We start from the raw sequence: 24687 nt of genomic DNA on the forward strand, positions 1-24687 counted from the left end.
CACGCAGGGTGTTTTCCCACCTCAATTAACGACTCTAATTACTCTCGGTCAGGCCACGGACTTGTCTCCCAGTGACGCTAGATCATCGATGTTCATGATCACCATGGATGCACATTTTCTTTATTCACTAATCTACTGATGTCTAGGCTGGTTTCTGTGGGGAGTATCCAATGAACAGTCACTGATGCTTGATTTACAGTTATAATTATGCTTTACATATGTGTGCACAAACTCCACAGATGAACCTATACAATATTCTCCCACTATTTTTGCCTCTTTCATTGTAGCTGGCCTCAAACATGTGATTTTTCTGCTTCGGTCATAATTGGGAACCACCACACATAATACTTGTCAAGGATTTTCACTGCTACCTATAAAATTAAGAGTAGGTACTGGTTTTTATTACATATTTTTTGCCATCTATTTGAATATTCATTTCTCTTACTTCTCCTATCACTATGAGAGGAAAAGGCAGTACAAAGCACTGAGACAGCCTTACAATCTGGACTAAAGCTTCACTCACTAACAATGTGCTTACGTGTTAGTACTTGAGCTCAGCACCTATGTCTGCGAAGCTGGCATGAGCACCCTTTTACACACTGCTTTTCTCAGAGCACCAGTCATCTTTTTTCCTTCAGTTAATTCCACATCCCTGGGGGGTCCTTACATCAATATGGCATAAATGCAGATATTTACAGAAATGGCTATCTACTCAGTCTAATGAATTTGTTATTGAAAATTATTTCCAAAGTGTATATATATAATTTTAAATTTGAGCCAAATGCTTTACACCTTATAGAAATTAGGAAAATCACTATTAGCTATTGAGGGATTTCTAACTAAAGGGAGGACTATATCTTAAAGACAATTTGAAGGCAGGAGAGAGCGAATAGAGGGGACAAGTAACTCTTACGAGCATCCTTCTGCTTTTACAAGTTCAGGAGTCCTTTAGGAAGGCTTTAACTCAAGCAGTAAAAAAAGAGCTTAAAAATAATCAGTTGGCTAACGTCACCCCCATAACAGGGCTTAAGTCTTCAAAATAACTACCTTTTTTGGATAGTAAAATTTTAAAATCCGTATGTACCAAGTAGAAAAATGTTAATTTATTAGTTTTCAATGTCTTACAATACACATCTTATTTCAGTGTACCTACTATTATTCATTATTCACATGAAGGATAAAATAGTTTTTCTCTTAAAGTATATCTAAATTAATTAAGCTGTTAGTCTTTAAAAAATGCTTCACTGGGTTTTATTTGCTGTTTTAATGGTCTGAATATAAAGTTGTTTTTATAGACTGTTGGTTTCTAGTTTAATGAAAATATCAACTCAGCAGAGTTTTATTTTTGCAGTGACTGATGAGCTATGAAGGGGAGGAGGCAGTGCGATGGAGACTCAGGACTCGTCTCAGTCCTCACATTTAGCTTTCTTGCACACTGGAAGAGATTCATCATCTGCTTCTGATGGCCGGGGTTTCTTCACTGTAGAAATAATTCCAAAAGCAGTTTTTCTAGTTTCTGTAAAATAGAAATCACATTGAATAAAGATAAAACAGTTTTACTTATTGCTGTTTTTTGAGACAGGATCTCACCAAGTAGCCCAGGCTGGCCTTGAACTCCCTACTCAGTCCAGCCAACTCTGATCCTCCTGCTTTAGCCTCCTAAGAGCCGAGATCACAGGTGCTGGTCTAGCCAGCAATACCCCATTTTCTTTGGCCTATAGCCCGGTAAATAGGAAAACCACAGAGAGCTCTCACGGGTGCGGATGCCATTTATGGTCAGTATTTTACCATCTAGTTTGTTCCTAAGGGTTTCCTCTTAGATAAACTGCAGAGCAGGGATTCTCCATTGCTCTCTCCATACCATCTGATGCAGTCAGAACCAGCCATAAGCATTGGTCTAGCATCTGCTTTATGTATGGTAAAAAGACCATAAGAGAAATCCCAGGCCCGGGTGCAGGAATCACCTTCGCTGCTCCCACAGCAGGGGCTGTGGTGAGCTTACTCTACAGCACACACCATCACTCTCACTAGGTTACCAATGTACAATGTACCAATGTCCAGCAGCCATCTAACATGCGTGCTGGCAGAACACAGAACCAAGCTCACGCTTACCAATCCTTTATGTATGCTAATAATGAAGGGAAAAAGAGGGATTGTTTTGTATGCTCCGGTCAGTTTGGCAGTAGAGTTGAACTTCAACTTAGATTTGTTTTAAGTACATGTTAACAGGCCAGGCACTGTCATATGCAGTATATAAAATCCTTAGCAGTGGTTTTTAAATATTCAAAATGCTGGGTAAGTACATTACAAATAGACATATTAGAATGAAGGCACACAGGACAATCACCGCCTGATGAACTAAGGAAAACACTGAAAAGTGACACTGGGGGAAGGGCGCGGTGAGGAGGAAGGAAGAGCAGAGCTACAGGAGGAGTGGGCTCTGCCTCATTGTGGGCCTCACACTCCACTCAGGTACACAAACCGTACATGTGCAGACCATGGAAGAAGTCCAGGAGTCAGAGGGAACTGTCTCACGAACAAGAGGACTAATGGGAGGTGGTGTGAGGGAGCATGCACGGAAGGACTGGTCTGAGGTTAGGAAGGGAACCTGCACAAAGAGGACTAGTGGGGATCTGGGGGGTGTGGGGACTAATAGCTGTGAGGGGTGTTGAGTGGCAGGGAATATGTACAAGAGACCAATGGGGGTGAGAAAGGAGGGTGGAGGGCATATGCTCAAAGCACATTTATTAGACTTGCAAAAAATGGCCTTATGTAACCTAGTATAATATTTTTACATAACCAATGACATCCCCCACCCCCCAGCCCCTTGGGAAACACACACACAAAATATGTAACCGTAGATACATGATCATGTAAACCAAAACAAGAAACATTCTGAGTTATAATAAAAACAAAAGTTATAGACTGAGTTTAGATAGGTGGATTTAAAAAAATGATGTTTCTGTTTTGTTTTGTTTCTCTGTGCAGCCCTGGCTGTCCTGGAACTCACTCTGTAGAACAGGCTGGCCTTGAACTCAGAAATCTGCCTGCCTCTGCCTCCCAAGTGCTGGGATTAAAGGCGTGCGCCACCACCGCCCACCGACGTTTCTGTTTTTTTTTTTTTTTTTTTTAAAAGCCTCTGAAAATGTGGGCTGGGGACAGTGTGTAGTTTGAAAGAACACATTCAACAGTCATTCTGTAATGCAAACTACATACAATGCACACACTACAGAGAGGAAGGCCTGAAATGAGGACAAGGAACAGTATATGGTTAGAACTGGTTGAGAAGACACCCTTATAAGAACTCTGTAGGAAGGATAGTTAAAGCACATGTATGCCAATTATCTGATGATAACCTGCCTCTAACGAGACCATTCTGATTTTACTATAAATAACAACATGCTTACCTCCATGGAGAAATACGGCTCTGCAATTTGTGGACACAGCAGCCTTGCCATCATTTTCAGAAAGCCCAAACAGCAGTCCTCTGATAGGGTCATTAAAGACTTCAACCCAGAGTCCGCCAAGGATATGAGACAACACAAACACAAACACAAACACAAACACAAACACAAACGAGGGGCAGCTCACCTGCTCACAGTGGCAGACAGACTAATTCTACAGCAGTTCTTAGCCTGACTGAGACCTGTACCCAAGAAGCCTCATTTAACCGTTTTGTCCTGTACAGTCCTTTGTCTCTCTCTTCTGCTGCTTAATCCAAACACCAGGAGAAGAAGAAGAAAGCTACAACTAGTGGTGATTGACTTCCTAGACTGCTGGTCAGTAAACTTACAATTAAATGATAACAAAACACCAGGCTAAATTATAATAGCACTTTTGATTACATTTTGCTAAGGGAAATTCTAGTTCAACGTGATGGCTCAGAAGAATTGTATAGAACAAATGATCAGCAACTCTGTTTTAACATTTAAGGGTGCCTGTTGGCAACCTGTGGCCTCGGATGGATGCCCAAGACCCGCAAGGTAGAAGGAGAGAACTACTTCCTGAAGTTGTCTTCTGATCAATGCCCAATAGGAACACAAGTTTTAAACAGAATACTGAGAGGATACAAGTTTGCCACGTCATACGGTCCTCTTATTTCCAAAGGCTAAAATAAGAAAAATGGAAAATAAAATGAGATATGAGATGTTATTAACATCTTAATTATTTATAGTAAGTACAACTAAGTATCCAAAGATAAGTAAATTTCATAAATTAAGATCCTTATAATTGTGATAAGTTTTTAAAAATATATAATAAACCATATAAAGGGTTGTTTACAAGGTAAAGGGAAAAATAAAATCACTTTATTCTAGTTAATTCACAAATATAAACATACATAGTCAAAACCCGAAGGCAAAATGAATGGGATACATTTCGCAATTACCATTGGCAAATCAGTTACAAGCACTAAGAGGCAGTTCATCTCACTGTCTTGTCAGGTGTTCTAAAAGTGTAATCAAGTTTTGTAACTGCTGAGACAAAGTATTCCATCTATGCTTACCCTTTCTGCAGCACTGGACAGAATTATATTCTATAAAACAGAAAGTGAGCAATATTAATCTTAGATAATTAATAACATAATTGAAGAATTGTATGGAACAAATGATCAGCAACTCTGTTTTAACACTTAAGGCTGAAATACCAAGTTTTATTTTATAAAGATAAGGTAAATAACGAATGAGAAAGCATCAAAAGCTCTCACTCAAGTCACACTCAAGGCAGCCAATTTTAAAAACAGCAGAATAAACTTTGTAAATCAATCTCAGTGAGGATGAATTAAAAGCTGTAACTTTAACTCACTCAGAGATAACCAACTATTATCTACACAAGTCTTTTCATTGTGGCAAACTCCAAATCCCCTATCAAAACTAGAGGCTTTCGGCACGTCTTTCCTCCCTATCTTACTCCTCCCTTGGGAGGTTTCACGAGATCTCGTCAAGCTCATTGAAACTGAAGAATTTAGTGTCTTGAGAATTTTCTGCTGAAGGCACAGAATCAGTTGACAGCACGGACACCCTACTAAACCGTCAGAAGCAGAAAGCATCCTCTGGGCTGGAACTATACCTTTCCTTTGCAGATCTGCATCAAATTGAGGGCATTGGAGATTGTGTACCTTCTCATCGTTGCATCTCTGATAGCAGGACCATAGACAAGTTCAAAGCCCAGGCCTCGCTCAATTGCCTTTACCAGAAATAAAGAAGACAAAGTATAAACCGTCAAAGACAAGTACATTACCTACTTCCCTCTGAAGTCTCTTTCCACCTCCCTTCTCCCCCTCTCTGCATGTCTCCTACATGGCAAGCAACTGGCTTAAACAAAGGCAGGCCCACAGCTCAGCGCCCCTATCCAAAGTGAGAAAACAGACATGAAGGTCTACTTCATGACAGACCTTATGTCAGTGTGGGAAGCTACCTACACAAACAGGACCTGCAGAGGCAGAGACAGCCAAGTGTGTGCAGTGTGCACGTGCACAGGGCTACTGCTCACCTGGTCCAAAGAAAAGGATGTGTGTGCTTCCCTATGCAGGGAATCTGAGCCAACAGAGAGCCAAGCAACTTGACCCAGGAATGAAAGAAAGGAGATGAAGATCTGAAGGGCCGGAGGACCGGGATCGGGGAACCTCACAGCTACGTCATTTACTACACACAGATGAGTAACTGAACAATGACGGCCATGGCTAACAGAATGCTACGTGGGAAGAACAGTGCTACTAAGATAAGCACTGTGGCCAAGACTCACAGACACGTCCCACCCCACATTATTTAACATTGTTTAAGGTTCATTGAAAGCAAGGGGAAACATGAGGGGGTTTTAGATGGAGGTAAGAATCAGACAGGAACTTGCTAAAGTCATGTAGGTCATAGTGGCTCACTGAACAAGTACGGGGAGGACAACTGGCCCCGTCCAGGCAGAACGGTGTCAGTCTCTGTAGGTGAGCTTCTATGCATCTCACTGCTCGGTCCCGAGGGACTGATCTCACAGGCCTGAAGTCACCTAGAGGTATACAACAAAGCTCCTTCTGTTCTCCTTCCTTGACATTTCCTTTTCCATGCTCCACCCCCACCTTTCTTTCATTTTGTCCTCTGGTCTTAAGGCTAGTAGCGTGTAGATTTTCCTACATCTTTTTCCACTTTGAATTCTCTGGCTTGTATTCCTTCTAGGAATGGCATTTGCTGCAACGATCTGGCACTATAATTACACAAGCACCTCACTTCCTTGCCCAGCTTTCGTCTTCTCACAGCTGGTATAACAACTCCTTGTAACTCGAGGCCACGCATGATACCGTTCACTGTGAAATATCTAGGAACTGGGATGAACATGGTGAAGGAAATCCGCAGGTAAAGAAAAACATTGCTAGCTAACTCCTCAGCTATGTCTTTTGCCAAAATGAATTAGACACAGGAGCTCAGTTCACATTTCCCTACTCTTCCAGCTGCAGATGTAAACCACTGGGAAGATGGCAGGATGAAAGGATGTGAGCAATATGGCACTGGATGAGCAGATCCCTGGGTGCCTCTAGGTGAGTGAATTTAAACTTTTCAACTTGTATGGGAATTACAGGAAAAATAAAAACTCCCTTTGAGAGAGAGGAATGGAGAAAACAGGATAGAAATGCCGGCTTATTTTCTTTCACATAGGATTCTGGTCTTGGTACATTAATCAGGTTCACTTTAAAACTGCTAAGAAAACTCTTGAGAAAGAAATTAAAGATAATCTGGTATTGAAGGCTGTTGAGTATTTCTTTCATAAAACTTTACCATTTTAGATGAATAAAAATACAGTCATTACCTGGTCTCCTGCTCCTGAGAGCATTTTTATGTAAATTGCTGAAAGCTCAATTCATGTGATTGTTCATAATAATGTCTTCACAGAGAATGACAGTGCCTGCCTGATTGGCTTTTGTTCTCATGTCTGAACAGACGTGCCTGAATAGGCAGATGATGAGGGGTTTTATTTATTTATTTTTCCTTCTTCTAAGAAATAACAGTCACAATGATGTCACCAAGGACAGCATGTGACGCCTGGATCAGGAGATACTAGTAATAAAATTCCATGTATTAAAAACTTAAGCTAAGCTTTTGAGAAGGAAGGATGGAAACCGATAGTTTATTCCAAAGTAGCATGCTGACATCTTGCCCTAAGAAGAAGGGCCTCCGCTGAACTCAGGATAGACAGCCTTCCAGCATCATCTCCCAATTCCCTGACCAAAGCCACATAAGGAAACAGTGAGTCCCCCTTGCATCTGCTGGTACTGCCTCCCCCCCTCCCCCCGCCCCCGCTGTAATCACTTCCATTTATTTCTTCCACGTTCTTCCAGTTTTGTCACATAAATATAAACAACTGTGAATACGTGTCATGTTTTCTTTTTTCTAACTAAAATGTGGCTTGATATAGTCTTATCTTGCCTGATTTGAAAGCCTTTCCATGTCAGCTTGTAAGTTCTGTTGTCTTTTACAGCTGCCTAGTACTTATAGAGGTGTAACAGGCACAGTGTTTAGAAAGTCTTTACTAACAGACACGGGCTGTTTCAAATTATCAGCAGGATAAACACTAGAGTGGGGCGGCTGGGTACTGTGGGCTGAACTGTGTCCCCATCCATAACAGATATGCTCCATTGCTAACCTGCAGTAGCTCAGACTGTGACGTTCACTAGGGATAGGGTCAGTGTAGGTGTGATGAAATGAGGTGACTGGTACACAAAGGGACACATGTTTACAACAAAGACAGAGAATGGCGCTACTGTGGTCAACAGATCACCACTAGCCAGGACGACTCACATAAAGGCTCCTTGTAGTGTCTGGAGAAAGCACAGCCTGCTCACACCTTGATTTCAGCCATGCTGGCCTTGGAATGGGTAATGTCTCCCATAAGGCCACGTGTTGGTGGCACTGTAGGGCTTATCTACAGGAAGTGTGCTGCTGAGGTTGTAGACCACCCTGCCTCCTGTCCCGTGTCTCTATGTTCCTTCCGGTTGCCTTGCAGTCACCAAGTAGCTGCCTGCTGCCGCCTCACCATCCCAACCATGATGGGCTGTGTCCCCACAATCCTCCTTCTGTGACATTGCTTCTGTGACATTTGAGCAATGAAAATAACTGATATAAACTGCAAGGAGGGAAGGAATGTCTTTTGGTCCATGCTACTGAAAAGAATGCCAGGATCATGGCTTTGTCCTTTATTTCTCTCAATTTTCTGGCCATTGCCAAGTGACAATTGTTGTTTTACTAAATTTTCAATGTGTGTAAGGTGTGCATGAACCACACAAGTTTACCATGATGTACTTACTGTTTTGGCATACCTATAGAAAATATATAAATATATATATTCTGCCCCAAATGAAAATATAGGTACCTGTTTCTAATTTTTTCTCTCTAATGAATAAACGAATAGGGGCTTTTCTTTTCTCTCTGCAGGCTTCTATACCAAATGAAGACTAAATGTAACCTTGTGCAGCCTTTCTGTCCACACCGCCATCTAGCTTTTATTAAACAACACGTGCAAAATGTTCATACCAGAATCATACCATTAAATATTGTATATCCCTCTTGTAAAATTTTTAAATTTTCCAGAATTCTTAAACTGAAAATGTAGGTAGGAATCATGTCAGAAATATCAAGCACTTAAGAGCAACTTTTCTGTACTTCAAAGGAGAACTGGTGGGTGGTGGTGTCCTGGTGCCGACCTTCCGGGTCACTCTCCTCATGTCACCCTAGTACCCCGCTTCCCTCACACACATGTGCCTGCCCAACACTGATAACTAACTAATGACTCACAACATGCATCTTGGCCACGGGGGATTACATATTGTGCATTGCTCATTCTCATACTTTTGACTATCACACGTTACTGTTTCTCCTCAGCCAAGGACACAAAACTATGCATAAGCTCATTCAGGTAAATTGTCTAGAAAATAGGTCTCCTAGTTATGAATGTGAAAATATTATTAAATATACCAAAAAATATGCACAGTGGGCTGCACTATTTAATTCTGGGAATGCTGTTTTGTGAAAAGCATTGGCAGTCTGAGGCTGATAAAAGAGTAGAGCCAAACTTTTTTTTTTTTTTTTTAGTGGAAGATTTTTTTTTTTTATTACATATTTTCCTCAATTACATTTCCAATGCTATCCCAAAAGTCCCCCATACCGCCCCCCACTTCCCTACCCTCCCATTCCCATTCTTTTGGCCCTGGCATTCCCCTATATTGGGGCATATAAAGTTTGCAAGTCCAATGGGCCTCTCTTTCCAGTGATGGCCGACTAGGCCATCTTTCGATACATATGCAGCTAGAGACAAGAGCTCCGGGGTACTGGTTAGTTCATCTTGTTGTTCCAACTATAGGGTTGCAGATCCCTTTAGCTCCTTGGGTACTTTCTCTAGCTTCTCCATTGGGAGCCCTGTGATACATCCAATAGCTGACTGTGAGCATCCACTCCTGTGTTTGCTAGGCCCCTGCATAGTCTCACAAGAGACAGCTATCTTTGGGTCCTTTCAGCAAAATCTTGCTAGTGTATGCAATGGTGTCAGCGTTTAGAAGCTGATTATGGGATGGATCCCTGGATACAGCAGTCTCTAGATGGTCCATCCTTTCATCACAAGAGCCAAACTTTTAAGGCAGAGATTGCTTTTTGAAGACAGGAAAAATAAATACACGAGGCCAACAAGATGACCATAAACTTGGAGCCTTTGTACCTAACGGTAGCTAAGTCCCAAGTTCTTGGGAGCTGCTCCCATGTGTGGACCACAGAGGTCATACCTGACAGGCAGGACGCGCACCTGTCCGAAGCCTGTGAGGGAAGCTTGATGGCTTGGCGGCCTTCATTTGATAAGTGAGCTGCTGCATACCATAGATTCCCCACTCCAAGGATTGGTGACTGGATATTTAGAGGTGCCACCACCAGCCTGGTTGGGTTCAGGCTCAGCAGCATGCCAGAGGAGCTGTTGGATGGTTTTCTCTATACATTTTGGGCACTTTTCAAAAACCATCTTAGCAGTATACACTTAGGGTTAGAACATAAGTCATCTTACATTTTCCACACCCAACAGACAATTCACTCCCCTCACTGTTGTCCCTAATCCTCAGGATCAAGCAGAAATTCCACAGGAGAAAAGGGAGACAAAAGTGAAGAAGAAAGGATTCTACTACAGGTAGTAAGGAAACTGTCCACTTTGAAATAATAGTTGACTCCTGACATAAGTTAACCTGGGGTTCGGAATGCTTGCTAAATCTTTTTTCTTGGATAATAGTTTTTGATAAGATAACTGAGTTCTGGAAGTCATTATGCTAAACAATATTTGTAGGCTTTGGCCAGCGAAGTAAATAGTTCCCAGTGGCACTGACCTCATAACTACTGAGTCAGTTACTGGTGTGAGGTAATTGAAACAGGGGTGGGGGTGAGGGGTGGAGCTGGGTGTGAGACTTAGAAGGCAATATGGCAGATAAAAGATGAGGGTATAAAAGAGAAAATTATAGATTAGGATAATGAGAAAAAGTCTATGTCAAGAGGGAGAAAACCTGGCTACCCCGTTGTAACAATTCTTCTGGGAGCAAGCGTGCTTCAGTGCACACTGTCATCTCACTCACCACTCCCTCCTGACTTCACAGCACTTCATTTTGTATCTCAAGGACTTTCTGCGTCTTTACCTTTTCTTTTCCATCTTAATATCAATACTGACGTTTAAGTATCTCTTGTTATTAAATATTGATTTGAGAAATATTTATCATATATTTTAGTTCCTAAGCTTTTCAAAACACATCTCAATAGTTAACTGACTTCTTTCTTGCCTTTTGGGACAAGGTCTAAGTGCTCTGCTGCTGGTCTTGAACTTCTAGCTTAAGTGCCTCTTGAGTAGCTTGGAGTGTCACACACTCAGCTAGGATGCTTTCCTTTCCCGTGTGTGTGTGTGCTCTCACATGTGTGTGTATGTGTGCCATGTATGGGAGCCAGAGGTAGACATCGAGGTGTTCCTCAATGCTTTTTACACTGTCTACTGAGGCAGGGCCTCACACCTGACCCCAGAGCTGCCTGACTCAGTTAGTCTAGCTAGTCAGATTGCTCCTGTCTGTTTCCCCCACACTGAGATTAAAAGCAGGTTGCCATGTTGCCTGGTGTTAATGTGGGTGCTGGAGATTTGAACTAAAGAGCTCATGCTTGCACAGAAAGCACTTTATCCACTGAGGTGCTCTATAGCCCCCACCTTAGATACTTTCTATATTAAGCTTGCTTTCTTCTTCTTTTGGTCAGCTTAGAAAAGCCAAAACTTTTCTAAAACTGCTCCAATTACCAATTACCCAGGTTCTGGTTCCCTAAGAATATAGGTTTCTTCTGTCTCTTTTCTAATCGAAGACACAAACTTCTACAGATCCAAGTTCAGAACACAAAGAGCAATACTTACCACATTAACAGGGGGTCTTTTGAAGTAAAATGGTAATTTCTCTGTTACAGTTATACAGACTAAATCCACATCTAAATGTGTACAAGCAACCTGTCAAGGAGAAAAAAATAGATTAACAGAAAAATAGCACTTACTGGAATGAGAGCCATGGTCATACCCAATACACAGAAACATACATAGAATGGCTTACTCTGAAGATGTCATGATTGCTCTGGGTTGAACTGTAATAAACCTATTATAAGGCCAGCTGTTTACTATTCTTTCAGGCGTGGCTTGGATGGTTTAATTCTCAAAAGTCAGGGCCTGAAGGCCCCCTAACTCTAAGTTTTTATATAGGAATGAGTTGGTCAGTTAGGGTCAGTATCTAGAATATTACATTGAATCATTCCAGAGAGCAGAAGGTAACTGCTCTAAAATCTGAGGAATTGGCAGGCCAGGATGAATGCATGCATAGTGCATTTCTGTGCAAACCATTCTCCAGAGCATTTTTCTGCCAGGAATTAGCCAGGCTTGTAGTTCCAACCAGACTACTCTGTGGCTAAGAAATAGCCCGGCACAGCTGATGGCCTTTTCTTCATATCCTCACAGGAACAGTTTAACAAAGAGTTCAAGCTGAGCTGAGAGAATCGAATGAAAGTGCATTTTATCATGTGTGTTGAGCCATTCTCTGCACCCACCTCTAAGAGTTGTGAAAGTACATGTATATGTCACATAGAAAATAAATGAATAGCCCCTAAGGTAAACAAAATACTTATAGAGGAAAGTGAAGCTATTGAAAGGTTATAGATGCAAGTGAGAAGAGGCCGAGATGACCATCTTTCAGCCTCTACTTTATATATACGTTCTTACATATGAATGAGTTGTTGAGTTAGGATCAGATTTATAGAGGTAAAGAGAATTGGCTGTTCTGTACCATGTGGAAAATATTACTTCTGCGGCTGAAGAGATGACTGGGCAGGTAAGAACATTTATTTGTTGCTTTGTTCAGAGGACCTGGGTTCAGTTCCCAGAACCTACATGATGGCTTACAATGATCCATAATTCCAGTTTCAGGGGATCCAACACCTTCTTCTAGCCTCTGTGAGCATGAGGCAAAGATGTGATGAACATGAACATATGCAGGAGAATATATATATATAATACATTATTATATATATTATATATAATATATACATATATATTATAATATATAATATATACATAAGAAAAAAATTATTAAACCACCTCTACCCAGAGAGCCAATGCATTCTTGCTAAGTCAGTGTCTGTAGTAAGAATAGGCGAAAGGTGGTGTAAGAAACAGGGCAGATGGTACTGGTGATACTGGTAAGAGGGGCACAGTTCTTCAGCAGTGACAGATGTCATATCGCACCCATTTTCCTCAGAATGTCAAGCTTCAGTCATTCTTGCCCCGGCCCCATGGCTTAGTGGTGACCAGAGACCGTCTGGCTTGAACACAGTCGTAGTCCCATGGTAAGCCTGAGAAACGATGTTCTGACAGAAGCCCTTGGCTCCTAAAGAATCTGCACGTCTCGACTGTTCCAGCTGTCAACTCACAAAGAGTGACTGAGAAAAGCTCTGAAGAGGAACTGAGCTGAGTTCAGCATCTGTCCATTTCTGGTAACACAGTGAGGAGCACTCTGGCAGGAGCCTCCACCCTTTTACTTCCCGACATTGCTGAGGATCAGACCTGGGTCTTGAGAATGCCAAGTGTTCTCCCACTGAGCCACAGCCCCGGTAACCACTGAAATTGATATGCTCAGTCCAGCACTATCACCTATAAACATACATTTTAGAGACTCTAGGATTATATTCTATAGCTATAAATTCCACAAAGGCTAGGGACAATAGATCAAGAACGGTCACTGCCAGGCCAATCACAAAAAAGAGGACAGAATAAAAAACTGTTCCATTCCACTTAAGTAAATTATGACTCCCTTCCATTGGTCTCTTAAAGAGCAGAATATGCCACTCTTTGTAATTACAGAACTCATATACTGTAAGGTACAAAAAGCATGGTGACAGGAAGGAAAGAGGGAGAAAGGGAACAAGAAGTAGGTGAATATTTCTGAAAAAGCACAAACGAATGCTTGCAGTAGCTGCCCCTGGAGTGATGGAGCAGGGAGCTGTGGTGGGGAGGTATTTCTGAGGAGATGCATGAGGAAGTCAGTGTTGGCTGCCTCTGGAAGGCCTGGTTTCTATACACACACTCCTGTGCGTTTGAAGTTACTCTCTCTCACGAACCTAATTAGTTTTAATGAGAACTCTGTTCAATGACTCCCTAGTAAGGCTGAACTGGGTTACTTCCCAGTTCATGCATTGCTTGTGTCTTCCTCTCACGGACCTATGGGGAAGGCACCGGGAGAAGGACATCACTGCTAAGAACTTTCAGCCACAGAGGACAGCCTCATTTGGCTCCTCTGACCTCTTGAATTTAAATGTTTCAAACTGTATTATTTGGTGATTAAACTTTCTATCAATCCAAACGTTCAATTGGCTCACTCAAAGAACTATGTGATGCAGGGGCACATGCCCATGTTCCTGGCACTGGGGAAGCTTAATCTAATATTCCCCAAATCATTAAAACAGTTGAACTATGTCTAAAATAGTTTTAGAGCTAAGTATCACAGTTTTCTCAGGAAATTGGTAGATTATATATGAATTTACTTGGCCATCTTTAACCTTTTTGGGGAGAGGAACAGAGAAATCTACGATGGTTTAAGAAAAGTTTGTCACCATGAAAATATCCAAGCATATGTATATTTTGTTGTTATGGCACACAGGACCCAGAAGGGTAGTAGGTCTGTCACCCTTCACCCTGGGTATCTTTCATTGGTGTCAGCATTTATCATTCCACACAAGGAAAAGTCAGGCTTTCCAAGGCAGAGACGCCCATAAACAGTACCTCTCAAATGCATTTGTGCACAGAAGTCATCTAAAAACTACCACAAACGGAGCTGGCGAGGCTATATTTCCAGTGATTCATCCAATAGATTAGAGCTAGTAACCTGTCATTTAATAACTACCCCAGCGAAATCTGAAGCTGAAAGACTCAGACCATGTCCTGAGGATGCTACCTTGGAAGATGCATGAAGACATCTTTCACATCGTCCTGCAAAGGCAAGGTCTGAAAGACTGCAGGAGCAGGACAAGATCAGAACGTTTTAAAGCTACTTCCCTGCCCGGGGTGGTGGTTGTCTTAGAACTCACTATGTAAACAAGCTGGCCTCAAATACAGAGATCCACCTGCTTCTGCCTCTGAAATGCTGGTAATGGAGTTCTGGTAGTAAGGCCACCACACCTGGCCCTCAGAGATCTTTGATGACTACTTGCTTAATCACTCCTTAACCTATCACAAATACTTGAGAATTAATACACTCTTGCATTTCATAAAAGAAGCCAACAAAGGCAGGGTGTTGTGGTTTGTGTGTGCACAGGCATCTTAGATAAGCTATGGCTCTGCAGGGTTTCCCTCGGTTAACATAGTTAGCAGTTAAGGCTGAGCACCGTTTCAGCCTCCTTAGTCAATGGCTCCCTCTACTGGATAAACTCAGGGAAGAAAGATGTGCTTAAAAAATGGTCAGCTTCCCAGCACTCGGGAGGCAGAGGCAGGCGGATTTCTGAGTTCGAGGCCAGCCTGGTCTACAAAGTGAGCTCCAGGACAGCCAGGGCTATACAGAGAAACCCTGTATGACTCCCTTCCATTGGTCTCTTAAAGAGCAGAATATGCCACTCTTTGTAATTACAGAACTCATATACTGTAAGGTACAAAAAGCATGGTGACAGGAAGGAAAGAGGGAGAAAGGGAACAAGAAGTAGGTGAATATTTCTGAAAAAGCACAAACGAATGCTTGCAGTAGCTGCCCCTGGAGTGATGGAGCAGGGAGCTGTGGTGGGGAGGTATTTCTGAGGAGATGCATGAGGAAGTCAGTGTTGGCTGCCTCTGGAAAACTGTGATACTTAGCTCTAAAACTATTTTAGACATAGTTCAACTGTTTTAATGATTTGGGGAATATTAGATTAAGCTTCCCCAGTGCCAGGAACATGGGCATGTGCCCCTGCATCACATAGTTCTTTGAGTGAGCCAATTGAACGTTTGGATTGATAGAAAGTTTAATCACCAAATAATACAGTTTGAAACATTTAAATTCAAGAGGTCAGAGGAGCCAAATGAGGCTCCCGAAAAATGGTCAGCCCGAAAACAAAGTAACATTATATATGGACTCAACAAGTTATATTTAGAGACATAATATGCGTGCAATAAAAATTAATGAATAAGTGGTCATGGATTTGAAACTGAGTGAAGAGGGGTTTGGAGGAAGAAAAGGAAGGGAGAACACAGTTAAATTACAATCTTAAAAATAAACAACAAGAAAGAAAATAGTACAGTTAAAGAAATGGGTGTAAGATTAAAAGATGCAAGACCAGCATTCTTCCATGCATTATTGTTTTGGCAGATAGAACCTCTTTGAACCTTAGTTAGGTAAACATTCATAACTCCATCTAAAAGTAATTATACCTCATTTCTGTCAGTAAAACATACTCCTTTAAAAAGTGTTTCAGGCTTTTCTCCCCACTTTAGTCATTTAAAAGGACAGGGGCAGTCTATCCTGAAGACAAAGTGAGCTAAGCTTCTTGCTCTTCTGAAAAAGCAACAAAAGGTCAATTCTAAGAGAACAAAAGGAACTCAACTCACAAAGGCTCTCAAGAGTACACAGGGGAATCATATGGCATGTGATTGATTCTGAGGAACTTCTGGACGACTAAGGGCTGACACTCACACTGGCTTATGGATTACACCTCAGAGCTTGCAGAGGAGGAAGCTGGACCAGAGAGGGGCTTGCCCTTTCTTCTATCACTGGTAGGAGTAAGTAAGAACAGAAAGTGCAGTGGTCATGGAGTAAAAGAGATGAATTTGCCAAGGGTAAATGTTAAGTGAACAAAGTATAGAGAAAGAAACAGGAGAAAACTCATGAGCTATTTCACATCAACTCCATCAAATGTCTATCAGGATGGCTAAAACCAAACCAAACCAAACCAAACCAAACCAAACCAAACCAAACCAAACCAAACCAATCTGCCACTTAAATATGGTCCCACGACAGTGGTTTACAACCAATGAGTTTTAACCCCTTAGACAGGAGTTGAAAGATCCTTTCACAGGGGTCATATATAAGATATCCTACATATCATATATTTACAACTTTATAATAGTAGCAAAATTACAGTTATCAGATAGTAATTTAAATAATTTTATAGTTAGGGGTCACCATAACATGAGGAACTGTACTAAAGGGTCATAGTATTAGGAGAGTTGAGAACCACTGCCCTATGAAATCCCAGAACCTAGAGTGCAAACACAAAGTTCTAAGTTCACAGCTGGGGCCTGACATCAGCTTTAATTGTAAATTTGACAAACCTAGAATCACCCGGGAAGAGTCTCCATGAGGGACTTATCTACACTGATTTGGCCATAGATTATGTCAATGGGGAATTATCTTAATTGAGACAATCAATACTGGAAAACTCAGTCCATTGTGGGAAGGACTAATCCCTAGGCAGGGAGTGGGGTGGTGATGGTAGGGTCTTGAAGTGTTTCAGAATGGAGAAACAGCATTACACAAGCAACCTCGTGCACACATATGCAGTCTTCTCTGCTCCGGACTGTAGACATGTCAGCAGCTGTCTGAAACGCCTGCACTGGCTTTCCCACAGTGATGGGCAATAACTCATCTTTCTCCCTGTTGCTTTTTACCTGGTTCTTTTATCACAATGACAGAAATGAAGCTGGAAGCGGGATGAACAGAGCACCCACTGTGGTATAACAACACACTTATATCTAAGGAGAAAACGTTACTCTGTTTCACCTGTCACTTACATGGAAAAGCTTTTCTGTCTTTGGAAAGACTGCAACAATATCATACAGCCGGACCCTTGATGAAGTTGCTCTCTATAAGACAAAAAGAATGTTATCATCCAGTAACAAAAAATATGAAAAGATGCTTGGTCGTCTATCAATACTAACCATCCTCAAACTTCAACCAATTCTCCCGCCTCAGCCTTCTGAGTGCTGAGGTGTGAGGTCCCACACCTGGCTGCAAGTCCCTGTGTTCACCAGCACTCACTCGAGAGCTAACATGGGAGAGCACACAGTTACAAGTCAGAGAGCGTGGCTAGATTTCCATGACTGATTCAAGTAAAGAGATGGGAGCCGTTTAGGGAACAAACATCCTTTTTAATCCAAATTTGTAACCATTCAGAGAATATAGAGAAATGCTAAATTACCTGTTGTTTTTAAAAAATAGAAGAGTAAATCCCGAGACAGCTTTCTACTGTACAAAGTAGAAACTTCTTTCCACTATAAAAATATGACTAAACTCTCGGAGCTGTAAGCCTGCAGCTTAGTTTGTATGGGAAGGAAAACACGGAGACAAGCTGATGCCCAGTTTCTTGGAGTAAGAAAGAACGTGTCTTATTTTGTATTTTACAGAGCTCACAGTAAAAAGACTTTGCGTTTAGGGAGACTTTTAGGTAGTTTAGAGAAGCTTGAACTTTGAGTACTGGGATTAAAGAAGTGTGTGCCAACACAGCCTGCTGAGGCTGAATGAACTTTTGAAGTGTTGAATGTTTAAAGACTGTGGGATTTTCAAAAGTTGGAATGTTTTTTTTTTTTTTTAAAGATTTATTTATTTATTATATGTAAGTACACTGTAGCTGTCTTCAGACATTCCAGAAGAGGACGCCAGATATCGTTGCGGATGGTTGTGAGCCACCATGTGGTTGCTGGGATTTGAACTCTGGACCTTCGGAAGAGCAGTCGGGTGCTCTTACCCACTGAGCCATCTCACCAGCCCCAAGTTGGAATGTTTTATATTACAATACTATTACACATATGAGATCCTGGGGATGAACAAGAAAGGAAAGGTAATGGCTTACCAGTGATGTGTTTGTGTGTCAAGCTGACAAGAGGTCAATTATGCTGCCTACTATCAACTTGAAGCTAGAGGCATTTGGGAAGAGGGAACCAATTGGGATGAGGGAATCAGTTTGGCCCCTACCAAACTGGTGTGTGGTGCATTTTATTGAATGATGATTGATGCGGGAGGGCCAGCTAATTATGGGCAGTGCCATCTTAGGATGGTGGTCCTGGGTGCTTTAAGAAAGCAGATTGAGCCGGGTGTGGTGGCGCACGCCTTTAATCCCAGCACTTGGGAGGCAGAGGCAGGCGGATTTCTGAGTTCAAGGCCAGCCTGGTCTACAAAGTGAGCTCCAGGACAGCCAGGGCTACACAGAGAGACCCTGTCTCGAAAACAAAAAAAAACAAAAAAAAACAAAAAAAAAAAGAAAGCAGATTGAGCAAGTCATGAGGAGCAAGACAGTTAGTAGCGTTCCTCCATGGCCTCTGCATCACTTCCTCCAGGTTTCTGCCTCGGGTTCCTGGTCAGACTTCTTTTAATGAAATGATGGAATATGATGCTGAATTGTAAGCTGAAATAAACATTTTCTCCCCAGGTTGCTTTTGGCCATGGTGTTTTATCATAAGAAAAACACTCAGTGGAATTAGTTTAGTTTGTCTATTATTATTATTTGGTAGACATAGCTAGATAAGACTGTTTTATATGTTGTGGGTAATTCACATGACTGTGACACACAAGCTCACAATAAAAATACTGCTCAGTATATATTAAAATGCCAGATATAAGAAAATACTTTTGGTCTAGGATAGGTGAATACACCAGTAAAGCACATTTACTGTTTAACAGGAAAACCTTAAACCTGATAATATACACAAGAATGAAAAAATATATTCAAATGTACAAGCCCTGAATGCTGGAACCATGGGATATTCCTTGTTTGTCTGTTGGCACCTGTTAGCTTTTTGGAAGAGTCACACATTGTGCAGCTTCTACACACAAGAGACACAGGCAGGTGTCATGGATTTGAGGGATACAGGGGGTGAAAGGATAGGGTGAGATGGAATAGAACAATAGTTAACATTGGTTAATATAATTTAAGAGGCAAATGGAGAAAAAATAATAAACTCACCAAAACATTACAGTGAGCTGGATCTGTAACTATAATTGTCAATCTAGTTAAAATTTTAATTGGTCTTGATTTTCCCTACGAACAAACAAACAAACAAACAAACAAACATTATTAAAAAAGATAAAGCGCAAATGAGTCATTATCTTTTTACCAGTGGAAAATAGTAAAAATTATAAAGCATGCTTGTTCTACAGGAATTTATAACAGCAGGAGAAGACACTAAGTTTATCCAGTATCACATGATGAAGAATGTAACAGCCATAGGACTTGGAGAAGGAAGGGTACCCAGCATGACCTGATGGGCAGTAAGAAACTGCCTGGCAGGAGGAGGCAGGTGAGGCTTAAATTAGAGAACACCAGGTGAAGGTGGGCATGTTTGAATTGAATGAACAGACTTAAAAGACACAATGCCTACCTGTACAATGGGTAAAGTTGTGAAGAGTTCAGAAACTGCTACTGGCTTTTCAATTTCCTACAACAAATGAGACACAGCTGCTCTGGTTACACGATAAGGAATGAAGCACAGCAAAACACTTTAAGTGCCTTTCAAGGGGGTGGGGGGGATCAAAGAAAGCTAACTTCTAGTATTCAATAGCTTTTGTTTTTCTTTCTTTTTTAGTTTTTTTTTTTAAGAATCATTTATTTTATGTATATGAGTAAACTGTAGCTGTTTTCAGACACACTAGAGGAAGGCTACAGGTCCCATTACAGATGGTTGTGAGCCATCATGTGGTTGCTGGGAATTGAACTCAGGACCTCTGGAAGAGCAGTCAGTGCTCTAAACCACTGAGCCATCTCTCCAGGGTATTCTCTTTCTTTTTTAAGGAAAGAAACTAGAGAGCAGAAGTTAAGAGTAGATGCTAAGAACATCAGAGGTTAGGAGTAAAGGTCAGACGGTGGTGGTACATGCCAACATGCTCTTAACTTCAGCACTCAGAGACAGGAGGATCTCTGAGTTCAAGGTCAGCCTGGTCTAGAGAGTGAGTTCCAGAACAGCCAGGGCTACACAGAGAAACCCTATTAGGAAAAACAAAACAACCCGCAAAACCAAAAGCAAATCTTAAAGACAGAAATGACACACATATAGTTGTTTGCCTAAAAAGAGATATACATATTGACAGTCTATCAAGGAGAGAAATCAATCAATGAGTTCATGAGACCATGGCACAGTAAACAAGATGCCATGCTTTCAGTTCATTTAATGGCAATGTACTTTTAAACATCTTTGAAAGTAACTTAGTTAAATAAACACAACATTAGGAATCCTTATTCTGCATTAGAATTTTTCACAAACAAAACAAAAATCATTTGTATGAATATATGTTCAATTGCTAAAGTAAATAAACACATCTTCATGGGTTGGGAGTCTGAGTGAATTAACTAAAGAAGGAGAAGGTGAGCAGAGCCCCAGCATTTGTCTCTTTCTGCTTCCTGACTGAGGAGAAACTGTGACCAGCCACTTCACGCTCCTACTGCCATGATGGACTATACTGTCAGAGGATAAGCAAAATAAACTCCTCCTTCCTTAAGTTGCTTTGCAGGTATGTGGTCATAGCAACAAGAACAGTTAACTAGTACTTACACTTGTCTCTAGATCCATATTCCCAACACAGACACAAGTATTTATACACACTTGTATTTAGCAACCAATTACGCGAGAAATTCTACTTTACCCGTTTCTTTTCCTTAAAGTCAACAATGTGATTGATGGCAACAACCGAATATCCCACTGAAAAGAAAAATAGATTATTTAAAAAATATTCTTTCTTGTTCACAATGATCATATTGATAAGAGATTCAAGAGTCTGGCATGAGAATAGGGATGTAGCTAAGTGTCAGGATGCTTGCTAGGCATACACAGAGTCCTGGATTCAATTCTGAGACCTGGAAAATAAGGGGACGGGGTAGAGGCAGATCCTGAGCCCTACTGTTTATTGTGACTTAAGGTGAAGTTTCAGGTTCTTCACCTGTCACATGATGTTAACAGCAGACAGGGCTTTAAAGTGTCATGAAAATGAAGTGAAACAGCACCAGCATTTTAGAAGAGTGTACATACTTAGCTGCCATATTTAGAAGCCAGGCACATAATTTAGGCTGCGGTTCATATTAATACAATGCTAAAGACTCAAGTTTTATGTCTTTCTGTCACCTTCGTTATCATTCCTTTCTTCTGCGATCCCCCTCACATTTCCTCCCTTTCCTACAGAGCAATGGAGTGGTGACTCCCTCACATCTCTTTTGAGGTACTCTACAATAAGAGATGAGGGACACTACAGGCTTGCCTTACCATCACAACAGTTTGTGACAAGTGCCCTGTCCCCAATACATTTAAATCACGACTCCCGTCTTTAAGTTGCCTAAAAATACTGACAGGATAATAGGGTGTTAATATTAAAAGACTAATGCATGGCAATGACAAAATAGCGGCCCTTCCTCTTCCCAGTCAGCCCAATAACCCCCTACTTTCCTTCCTCTCGAAGGGATTTGAGAATCTATTATTTGGCAGGCCCTATGCCAGGTGAGAGCTCACATGATCAACGTTCATCATCAAGGCACTTGGGATGCTCGAGAGAAATAAGGTAACGCCCTTCCCATTCTCTAAGCTCCCACAGCAGTTCCTTCCCAGCTTTCTGTATTTGACAGATGCCGTGTGTCTCAAAGGGGGCTGATACCAAAAGCACTGGCTGAGGGGACCAGTCCCTGTTCCTATCATCCATCAGCTCGCAGGCTCTATGCTAATGCCTCGACCCCTTAGGCCTCCGTTCTCTCCCTCTGCACGAATGACTGGGCAAACACAAGCAGCAACAGCTTTGTCAAGAGCCCGAGTTTCTCACCCAGGGGATCGGTGATACTGCAGCTATTCTATTATCTATCTGCCTCTAGGGACGTCAGGCAGATCACACGAGAGACCCGAATGGCGCCTGAAAAAAACTACCAAACAAAGCTGGATGGTGTGGGGGACAGAGCCAAGCCAGTAGACTCACGGTGAGCAGCAGTCTCCACGAGTCCGCGCAAAGCCTTCAGGTCTGAGCCCGCTCTTAGATCCAAATCTGCGAACGCCGCCATGCTGACATCCCAGGAGCACCCGCGCGCCAGTCTGCGCAGCCGCCGTATTGTCCCTCAGGCATGCTGGGAGTTTTAGGTTGTTCCTTGAGCTTTCTGGGATTTGTAGTTTTCCCTTCTCAGTCGTCTTGGGTCTGCAGAGACTTTCCTATTCCCTAGAACCCAGCCAAAGTTAGTGTGTTGGGACCTACAGCCTCACTTATTCATAATTTGAACGGGAATGTTTGGTACTCTCTGATGGGGCTCAAATCTCCCATGCTCCTACCATAGAGCAATGCAAAGTGATTCATTTTAAAGGCACCCATAGAGCATACTGATGTCAAGGAGACATTTCTAAGGTCTTGAAGCCTGTTTAAAGCTCTGGGGAGCGGGGCGTGGTGATACACGCCTTTAATCCCAGACCGGGGAAGGCAGAGAGAACTCAGAGTTTGAGGCCAACCATCTTTATACCGAGAGTATCAGGCCAGTCTGAAATACAGAGTCTCAAAAGTAGATAAACTAACAAATAAATGAAGATACATGGGAAGTTATTTTTCTTTCTTATTTCCACAGTACATTCCATTCTTTGAAAATGGCCTTTTTGAAGTATTTGGTCTGTGGCTAAGATTATCTAAACTCTGGGCTAAAACAATCCGTTACAGATTACAACCACAAGATGGCAGAGTGCTCTCAAAGCTGATGGTTTAGCGCCAACACATCCTTTAGCCAGAGGACTGACTGAGAGGGGCAAAAATGAAAACATGTCTTACAGTTTTTTTCATGAGAAACATACACATATCATTTGATGTTTCTACTTTAAAGTGAACCCTTTTAAAAATGAACTCTTTAATATTGACAGATTAATTATTCAACAACATAGAACACGATTTTCAATCTACTTGATGTAGAAGGCCAGTCCTTTACCCCTCTCCATTCAGTCTTTAGTTGACCAGCATGCGAACCCTTCTGCACATTACTAATAAGCAGCTCCAGCCTCGTGCAACTCAATAGGACTTCTGAACTGCTGGTCTCTCAAATAAGAAAAGTCCACTTCTCATGAGCTTGTCCGTTGGGATTATACCAAAGTGATGAAAATGTTTAGAAGCATTTTCAATTTCTGTACTAATCACAAAGAATATGGAGTCTTCTCCATCTGACCACACTACTGTAATGATCACTAATTTCTTACAAATTTCTGAAAGATGATGATGATGGCGGCGGTGGTGGTGGAGAAGAGGAAGAGAAGGAGGAGAAAAAAGAGAAGAGGAGGAGGAGGAAGAGGCAGTAGCAGAGGTGGTATTAGTAGCCCAGGGTGGACTTAAATCCACAATCGTCTTGCCTTAGTATCCTTGGTTCTGGGATTACAGCTGAGCACTGCCACACCTATGTTTGGTTAATTTTCATAAATGATTGTTTCCAATACTTGATATTTTCCCAGAACAAAACAACAACAAAATAATGTCTGCAACCAGAGCAAGGCTGTACAAAACAAACCCCTTGCTTTCATCAGAATGTCTAGTTCGAACTTTTATAGTAGTAGAGAGGTGTCTTCATACAGGATCACAAAATCTAGATTGGTCAGTCGAGTAGCCATTGTGTAGTGGACCTAAATATAAATAACTAAAGAATTTTAGTTATTTGACATTAAGGTTAGACCACAGAGGGCATAATTCTTTAAGAGTCATGGTGATGTTACTGTGGTCTTCACCTTTTAGATTCCCTTTGTTCCGAGTGTTAGCATTTCTTCTAGGCTCCGCCTAACAGTTACCTAGCAACAGCCAGGTACAAGCCTGGCTTGCTATAAAAGGGCTCACTAAGGCACCCCCTCCCACTGCCTCATGATGCTGCATTTCAGAACATATCACTGAGCTTAGGTGAAGAGGAAAAGAAGGATGAGAAATGAAATGAAGAGATAAAAGCCACGGAGCACTGCACTGGGGCAGAGCAACTGCCAAGTACTTATATGTGCATCTTGTTAATTTTCAAAGCAAGTAAGTATTTTTTTTTTAAACCAACATCTACCTTTTTGACATTTGAGCTAGTGAATGCTTCAGCAGTATAATGGTGAATTGAAGCATTTTGGCTCAGTAGCTGCCTAGTGTGTTGTCTCCTGAGAAAAGCCAGTAGGGAGGACAGTTGTGGATGGCATGAGGAGAGGAGAGGAAAAGAAAAAAGGGAGGTTAAGGAAGGAGAGAGGAAGCAGGGA

At 41.7% G+C, this 24687-nt stretch overlaps 1 protein-coding gene across 2 annotated transcripts; it reads right to left on the reverse strand.

The window, feature by feature from the left end:
- Positions 1-98: 98 nt before the first annotated feature.
- Rpp30 (ribonuclease P/MRP subunit p30) lies at positions 99-22560 on the reverse strand. Of its 2 annotated transcripts, XM_021151968.3 has the most exons (11): positions 22424-22560; positions 21113-21168; positions 19855-19911; positions 19440-19514; positions 17272-17343; positions 11395-11484; positions 5068-5184; positions 4505-4534; positions 4071-4108; positions 3408-3487; positions 99-1516 (listed from the first exon to the last, which is right to left on the reverse strand). In XM_021151968.3, the coding sequence occupies exons 1-11, from the start codon at positions 22503-22505 to the stop codon at positions 1407-1409; spliced, it is 807 nt and encodes a 268-aa protein (XP_021007627.1). In that variant the 5' UTR covers positions 22506-22560; the 3' UTR covers positions 99-1406. The 2 variants fall into 2 exon arrangements, with proteins under 2 accessions (XP_021007627.1, XP_085690053.1); XM_085833927.1 differs by lacking the exon at positions 19440-19514.
- Positions 22561-24687: the final 2127 nt, after the last annotated feature.

Source organism: Mus caroli, unplaced genomic scaffold (assembly GCF_978045245.1).
Source record: "Mus caroli unplaced genomic scaffold, Mus_caroli_1 scaffold_20, whole genome shotgun sequence".
NCBI classification, from domain to species: domain Eukaryota; kingdom Metazoa; phylum Chordata; class Mammalia; order Rodentia; family Muridae; genus Mus; species Mus caroli.

Excerpts from the sequence above, each read along its gene's own strand:
- Rpp30 (XM_021151968.3), bottom strand. The coding sequence starts at position 22,505 with ATGGCGGCGTTCGCAGATTTGGATCTAAGAGCGGGCTCAGACCTGAAG. Across the intron at positions 19,515-19,854 it reads CAACTTTACCCATTGTACAG|GGAAAATCAAGACCAATTAA; the intron begins GTAGGCATTGTG and ends GTTTGTTCGTAG. Across the intron at positions 5,185-11,394 it reads AAAGACCCCCTGTTAATGTG|GCAATTGAGCGAGGCCTGGG; the intron begins GTAAGTATTGCT and ends TTTCTGGTAAAG.